Consider the following 8,272-nt stretch of genomic DNA (forward strand, 5'->3'; position numbering starts at 1 on the left):
AACGCACTTCTTCTGGTGCGGCCAGAGAGCGCAAAAGTAGCAGCTCTCAGACCCCGATGCACACACCATCTTCGGCTCCGGCGGCTTACCGAATTTAACTTCATTGCGCGAGGGAGGGAAACATTGAGTTACTTAACGTCTCCCGGTGAATCTTCCAGCCATGGACGCATTTCGAGTCATAACGATATATCTGGGCCTCCTCCTTGTTTTCCTTGGGAATATACCGTGTTTCCAGTCTGCTGCTATCATAGCTCCCTCTGCGCCGAGGAGGAACAGGGATGTCAGGATCCCTCATCAGGATGGACAAACCTCCTCCAAATTCCTAAAAGACATCTTCGCGTCCTCTCATCCTGTCATGGGACACCACAAAGAAGATCTAAAGGACGCTATTGTTCCGCATGAATACATGCTTTCAATATACAGGACATACTCTGCTGCAGAGAAGCTCGGACTAAACGCGAGCTTTTTCCGCTCTTCTAAATCTGCCAACACCATAACAAGTTTTGTGGACAGAGGAACAGGTTGGTTTCAGTCCGCTGCTGTCTGCATCAACTTGGTCTTGCATAATTCCGTGGCACAGTTTCCCCCCCCGATCTGACTGGTTTAATATTCTCCTTGTAGAGGTTGTTAAAATGTTGCCAAAAATGACAATAACGCATAACAAGTGAAGAACAAGCTACTTTTACGCACGTTTTAAAGCAGTGTGCAGGCGGACTTTTACGCACGCATAATCCTGTGAGATGCTAAAATAAGTGTTGAAAAAAAGCAAAGATTTGAAAGCTGCAGGTTTATTTGTTGTTCTGGAATACAAACTTGAGTTTCGTGATCATTTTTGGATGTGCTTTTCGCACTGTTGGCGGAAACATGTAACTTTTTTTTCGAGTATTATATTACGCTTAAATTAACCTCTGGGCAACACGACAGTAAAACACTAATTGAGGCGCTCTCTAGATGAAGGCTGTAAATCACTGTCAGTGCAGGCTGCAGCAAAAGCTATTCTACTCCCACCCTCCACGTGTACACAGAAAACTTTTGCCTCCACTTAAAGCACTTGTTGTATGCGCAGTGTTCGATTATTTTGACCCAAGAATCCTTAAATAATTATTGACGTTTAAAATGCAAACGCTCAGATCGCACATATGTTAAAACAGGAAATATGTTGCCTTTATGGTGCCCGATCTGACCAACTCGTTCTGACTAAAGAGGAGCTGGGGGCCGGGGATAAAGCGGGTCGGTGTGAGAAGCAGGTGTTTGGGTCAGTTAACATGTGTAACCTAGTGATATGACCGGCCCGCGAGAACAAACACAATCTGATAAACACTAACACATCCAACACACACAAGAGGACATACGCCGAGTTAATCTTTGAGGGAGAAATAAAAGCTATCTTTGTTTGCGTTCCCTCCTGTCTGAAACACTCTGAGCTTCGGCTCTGGGACGCAGACTGCGCGCTGCAAAAAATGTCCGTCCTGAGCTATTGAAGCAAATCATCCTCAATGATGTGCGGTTGGAATTATTCAACCAATAATCAACTTTTTTCTTCACTTGTCAACAAACTCTATTTTTAAATAAGTTTATTTTAAGATTCGAGACGTCCCCTAAAAAACAAGCTTCTGCAATGAAAATTAAAGCAATTTTCTCACACATTTGTTCTTTTTAAGAAAGAAAAAAAAAAAAGGACTCTTTTGGGGGTGATTATAAAATTAAATGGCTCGTCCCTCACAGCCATTTCTTGCAGTGTGAGCTGATTTGATAGGAAAAACGCCTCACTCTCTCCTGTGATTTTGATGTGATGTGTCACTGGCTGTGACCCCGAGCTGGACCTTCTGAGAGCTGCTTGGCATCGAACGGCTGACTGGAGTATTTGAACTCGGTGATCTAATTGAGTGTTCATGTCATAACATATCAAACACTGTCTATTCTCCCATAATGACCCAACTCGGCCACGATGGGCACATCACCAAAAAAAAAAAAAAAAAAAAAAAAACTAGAGAGGAAAAAATAAAAAGAGAACTTTCGTCGCTGCGAAACGGTTTGTATTCTTTTTTTTTTTTAACTGCAGAAACTCCACTTTAATTACGGAAAATTATTTTTCTTTCCGTTCTTTCAGCTCAAGCACCTTCGGTTACTTCTGGGATTCCTCCCAGCATCCCTGAAGTGTTGCACTGAATTAACCTGCAGAATGAACCTCAGCTGGGACGTTTCCCTACTTGAATCGCCTCCATCAGGAAACACGGGGGAAGGCTTTTGACGCGTAAAGTAGCAACTTTTGCGCATGACTCATGCCGGCAGAGATACGTTTTTAAATCTGCAGCTTCTTTGGCTTTCCCAATTTTTTTTTTTAGGAAGATGAAATTTGCTTATTAACCGGGCGGGTGTTTCCTGGAGGTCAGAAAAGGCAAGATCAGAAAAGAATAACCCGAATCTGAAAATTACTTTTGGCACTTGGGGTAACTCATTAAAGCGCAGATGGTGCAGCCTGGCCTCTCTCTCTCTCTCTCTCTGTCTCTCTCTCTCTTTCTCTTTCTCTCTCTCTCTCTCTCTCTCTCTCTCTAAACAGAGGAAAGATGACAAAAACATGTTTTGCATTTGCTCAAATACAACCAACAAGGTCACAAAAAAGTGCACAGGATGCAGGCTTTAACCAAGCAATAAAATCTACCGCATTCTCCCCCAATTATCCGCCGTCAAGCATGTTACGCGTAATGGAAAAAATTGGCTTTGTGCATAATAATGAAATGAAGAAAACTTTGTACATTTTTTACGTCAACACAAATACTTCAATAATTTCTGCAGCAGTCAGTCAGTCAGTCAGTCAGTCCATGCAGGCGCGTTTTAAGGGGAATGTTGTCGTTGGCAGGATGAGATGAAATATAAGAGGGGAAGTGCTTTAATGAGGAATATGGGAATTGAGAACTGTTAATTATTTGGTGAACTTGTATTCGATTTGTTTGAGGTCTTATAAAAAAAAAAAAGTAATGCAAACCAGACGTGCGAAGTCACTGAAAGGAGCACAAGGTTTCAATCTACTTTTACTGTTTGACTCGGCTGAGATCACAGAGGGAAACTGACAACCACATTCAGATACCTCTTTGGAGTAACTTTTACAAATCAGATCACAGGGGCGTTTAGATGTAGCTATGTCACTGTAGTAATAATAATAATAATAATAATTCATAAAAACTATCAATGCGCCGTAAATCATGGCGCAATGACAATGCTGAAAAATGTTGAGATATATACGAAAACTTTAACATCCCATTTTCTCAATCTAAGTTCTCTTTTTTTTTCAATAAATACATTTTTGTGCCGTACTGAAAATGTTGAAGCTCCTTTTGGGGAAAACAGTGAAAAGCACCGGGGGAAAAATTTTTTTGATTATTTCACCATAGTGACAGATTTTTCCCTTTCACCACAAAAAAGAGAAAACCAAAACCAAAACTCTTTTACAACACAAAAGATTAAAGAAAAGTTTAGTGTTTTGACGAAACTTTCCCAAACACGCCCTTTTAATTGAATAAACCATTTCCATTAAATGAGACATTTAATGTGTGCTAACGCCTTCTCATGCCGCGTTTCTCAGTGTTAAATTCCAGCCTCATTGCTTCGCCTTGATGAAATATTTGTTAACCTCCTGGGTCTCCAGTAGGGAATAATGCATTAATTGTGTATTGTTCAGCTGAGTGTACAGTATGTCGCTTGGTCCGTTGTGTCTGGCAGCACCCAGGGCCCTTCACATCACAAAGCCCCTTGTTTTGTTTTTGTTTTTTTCCTTTTTCTTTTTCGCCTTACAACTCAGCAAGAAATCTAAAAAAAAATAATAAATTTTTTTGATGTTCTGGCTGCTGCTCAGATTTAAGAGAAGGAAAAGTTTTACTTCTGCTGAGCCAGAGAAGTGGAAATTAATGATCAGTCTGTTAGCGTGTAAAATGAAAGTGTGGGTATTTTCATTAAAACACGCTGGCTTTGATTAAAAGTGGCACGGAATGCAAATATTGCCAGGCTCGTGTGGAGGTTTTGTTACAGAAACATAAAGAGCTCATGACAAGCGCGGGATTTGCGGAGAAACGTGATATCAAGTGAGGAAAAGATACAGTTTATAATTCATTTCAAAGTGCTGCACGTTTGCAGGAAATGAAATAAAGAAAAGCGGGCAACCGCAATTTTAGAGAGGAAGCTTCAAAATAAACGCAGTGAACTTAACCTTCATTCCGCCTTTAGCGTTATAAAGTTTTTTTTTTTTTTTTTAACTATCATTTAGAGGGAAACAATCGTGTGAGTTTTTCTTTATTCTTCTCCAGACTGGGGACTTGTCAGCTGCAGTTTGTTTCAGTCAGGTTCAGGGTGGACATTTGAACAACAAGAAAGAGAGAGAAGGCCTCTGTGGGAGAATGTGAGCCCCCCACCCCTCCCGTCCTCCCTCTGAACACTGTACACCCTAAGTGAATCTGACTGCAATTATTTTCTTCTTTTTATCCTTGCAGACGATCTTTTGCACTCTCCTCTGCGACGACAAAAGTATCTGTTTGATGTCTCAACCCTTTCAGAAAAAGAGGAGCTGGTCGGGGCGGAATTAAGGATATTTAGGAGAGCGCCCGCAGATTTGCAGACTTCCCTGCAGACCACGGGCCTCTACGACATCCAGCTCTACCCCTGCCGCTCAGACAAACTGCTGGACTCCAGGTCTCTGGACCCGCTGGATTCCACGAAAGCTGGCTGGGAAGTGTTGGACGTGTGGGAAATGTTTAAAGCGCGCCAGCATCATTATCATCACCCCCATCGCTCTCATCACCATCAACAGGAGAACCAGCTCTGCTTCCAGCTAAAGGTCACCCTCGGCAAATCAGACACCGAGGTCGACCTGAGAAAGCTGGGACTAGACAGGAGCGACCGGTCCCAACAGGAGAAGGCCATCCTGGTGGCCTACACCCGCTCTAAGAAGAGAGAGAACCTGTTCAACGAGATGAAGGAGCAGATCAAGTCGCGGAGGACGGTCGGTGAGAAGGAGGCGGCGGCGGCGGCGGTGGTGAAGGTGGCAGGACAGGAGGGGGTGTCTCCGCTGATTAGGGCCAAAGGAGAAGGGCCCAGGCGGCGGAGGAGGACGGCGCTGGGTAACCGGCACGGGAAGAGGCATGGAAAGAAATCCAAATCCAGGTGCAGCAAAAAGGCGCTGCATGTGAATTTCAAAGAGCTGGGCTGGGACGACTGGATCATCGCGCCTCTGGATTACGAGGCTTACCACTGCGAGGGGGTGTGCGACTTCCCCCTGAGGTCGCACCTCGAGCCGACCAACCACGCTATCATACAGACACTCATGAACTCCATGGACCCCAACAGCACCCCGCCCAGCTGCTGCGTCCCCACCAAACTCAGCCCCATCAGCATACTGTACATTGACTCGGGCAATAACGTGGTGTACAAACAATATGAGGATATGGTGGTGGAGCAGTGTGGGTGCAGGTAGCGGCCATTAGTCTGAAAAACAATAACAAAAACAACAACAACAAACAAACAGAAGATTGTTCAAGATACTCTTAATGGGTTCTAGGCTGAAGATATAAAGTCCTCATGGGTCTGAAATGTTTTGACCATGATGCGCCTTGTCTTCATTCAAAAGGGATGCACACACAAGGCCATATCTTCTATTTATTCAGGCTTAGTCGCATTAAAGTTCACTCTCTGCCTTAAAGTGTTAAGCACAATATTTCCCAAACATGCAGCAAGTTATCGTGAAATAGGCTTTTGTTTCCCAGAAAGTGAGAGTGTCCATATGGCACAAGAAATGGGTGCATGCTGTATGTGTTCTGACTGGGACAGGAAGCTATTGAGTCCTACTGCGCACCTGTTCGTGCCGAGGACAGTAGGCTTTGCCTGCAACCAGCGCTTTGTTGCAGCACTGCCGTGTGATCCTGGCAGCCAGGCCAGACTCTTTTGGGTATGTGCATCCAGGCCTTAAATGCAACTGTCCAGCTGGAGTCATTACAGGCCCGAGCAAGTGCCCGTTTTACAAAAAAGAAAAAAAAATGAAGGGGGTGAATGTCTAATTTACCAAACATAAACACAAACTGGTCTAAGGAGAGGAAATAAGACGGTGGTGGTGGTGGCAATGCCTTCAAGAGATTTTTTTTTCTTTGCCTTACTGGAGACCAGCTGAAAGGCGCTGGGAGAGGGCACATTTGCGGACAGAAAGGACACAAACTCAGACTTGTGGCCACGCGGGAAAGAAAGAAAGAAAGAAAGAAAGAAAGAACTGAGGCGAGATTTTAAGCTCAAAAGTCTGCATCTTTACAAACTGCACTTCCACAACTGACTGCGCCAAGGACACGTGGTCAGCGAGTTTGTCTTCTCTGATGACGAAAATCTAAAAAAGAAAGGACTCGAAAACGAGACGTTATTTAAATGCACATTAGCTTTGAATGCACTGCTGTTCGTTTTTTTGTTTGTTTGTTTGAGCTGTAAATATTTGTACAGTCCAAAAAAAAAAAAAAAACTTTACAAAGTGCAACGAATGAAGAAATGAGAAAACGGCATTTCTTTGTAAATATACTAAATGCACTCAAATCGGTATAATTTCTATTCTATAATTATTTTATTATTTGTGATGTACAGAGTTTCATGATAATCATATATTTCTTACATTGACAAGAGTAATTTAAGGTGTATTCGATATTTTGCAGAGGGTGGAAAATACCATTATTAATGTCTACCTCATTATTGCATATAGGATTTGAGTTTTGAGGTGCATTCAGTTAGAGTGTAAAGAGCTTTTACGATGATATATAAGATCATTTATATACTTATATTACTGGATAATATTCCACACCATTACTGTACAAATAAAATTCAAAACAAAGCCCACCAGCCTGGCCTTCTGATGATTAATGGCAACTATTTTCTTTTCTTTTCTTTTCTTTTCTTTTCTTTTCTTTTCTTTTCTTTTCTTTTCTTTTCTTTTCTTTTCCATTCATTTTATGTGTTTTTTAAATCCAGTAGGAATTCTGTAGGGAATTCCTTTCTGATGAGCCTATGGAAAGCCAAGAAGATGTAATTTTATCAGTGGATAAACTACATTGCTGGAATTTTTGATTCTTAACCCTTTGCAATCGTTTTTTTTATATTTTCTCCTTTTCCCAGTGGTGCAATATCCCTTGATTACAATCACATCTTAATAAAACCATTACTCTCATTCTGAGAAGAAAAAGACAAAGAATCATCTGAGATGATTTCATTACAGAGTCTTTCCAAGTAGTTCAAGTTTTATTCCGCAATAAGGTGTGCAAAGTGCATCTGGACCACATACACCTTTCTTGGCAGGTCAGATCTATTCCCAGCCTTTGTAAACACATGCTCATCATGGACAGCAAATTTAATTATGCACTGAATGGATGTCTCAGGATTGCACCACAAAATCCTTCATTAACATATGGTGACCATCCACAGTGAGGGGAATCCACTGACTGACTGTCACTGATATGGCACTGAATCTACAAACCCCCAGCTATTTCCCAATGAATTAGCCCTGCCTGGGTCAAGTTTACTTAACACTTTAATGTTTCCCCAATCTGTGGATGAAAACAGTAAAAAGAAAAAAAAAAGTTTGAAAGAAGGGATTGCTTCCATATAGACTATCGACCTTGGCCTGGAAACAATTAGGAAATTGCTTTGAAATGTTATATGTTGTCCAGGCTCTTGTACAGTATCATGTCACTCCCCACATGTTTGCTAGGGGGAAACAGAGGATGCTAAGTGCACTCTTTAGCGGCCCCTGCAAATGACTGACACAACAAGCATTCCCTTGAGTATAACCAAATGGCCCCCCAGGCTACATGTCTGGAACACCATCATCGGGGTGCTGCTATGAGAGATATGGTGCACCTCCATGAGACTCTTTTCAGTGTCAGAGATGAGGGTGTCGCAGCTGATTGTGGATTAGACAGACTCTAAAGTTGCCTGATCAAGCTGAAATTTCTAAGCTATTGCGTATTAACTTGTGGGATAAACCTTTACTGCTTGATTTATATTTATTTGACAAGTCCCTCAGTCTGGTGGGCACTGGCCTGGAGGTGAGACTGGATTTTAAGGGAACAGTTAAATGGTGATGAAAGGGAAAGGAATGCTTTGTTTACCCGCTTCAATCCCTCACTCTTAAGTTGAATGTTCCTATAAAGTTCTTCATCACAGCCGCCTTATTGTCCCTCCATCCGCACTGAGGAGAGAGAGCAAGCACAAAACGAGAGTTGTGTTTATTTGAAACTTGGTCCTAATACATTAG

General features: G+C 42.3%; 1 protein-coding gene across 1 annotated transcript; it reads left to right on the forward strand.

The window, feature by feature from the left end:
* The first annotated feature begins 26 nt into the window (after positions 1 to 26).
* gdf6a (growth differentiation factor 6a) lies at positions 27 to 6,815 on the forward strand. The gene is made up of 2 exons (XM_030750223.1): positions 27 to 521; positions 4,485 to 6,815. Exons 1-2 carry the CDS (start codon positions 161 to 163, stop codon positions 5,462 to 5,464), a joined length of 1,341 nt encoding a protein of 446 aa, XP_030606083.1. The 5' UTR covers positions 27 to 160; the 3' UTR covers positions 5,465 to 6,815.
* Positions 6,816 to 8,272: the final 1,457 nt, after the last annotated feature.

Source organism: Archocentrus centrarchus, chromosome 16, assembly GCF_007364275.1.
Source record: "Archocentrus centrarchus isolate MPI-CPG fArcCen1 chromosome 16, fArcCen1, whole genome shotgun sequence".
Lineage (NCBI taxonomy): Eukaryota > Metazoa > Chordata > Actinopteri > Cichliformes > Cichlidae > Archocentrus > Archocentrus centrarchus.

Coding starts and splice junctions, on each gene's coding strand:
- gdf6a (XM_030750223.1), top strand. CDS start 161: ATGGACGCATTTCGAGTCATAACGATATATCTGGGCCTCCTCCTTGTT. Junction 522..4,484: donor TTTTGTGGACAGAGGAACAG/GTTGGTTTCAGT, acceptor TTATCCTTGCAG/ACGATCTTTTGCACTCTCCT.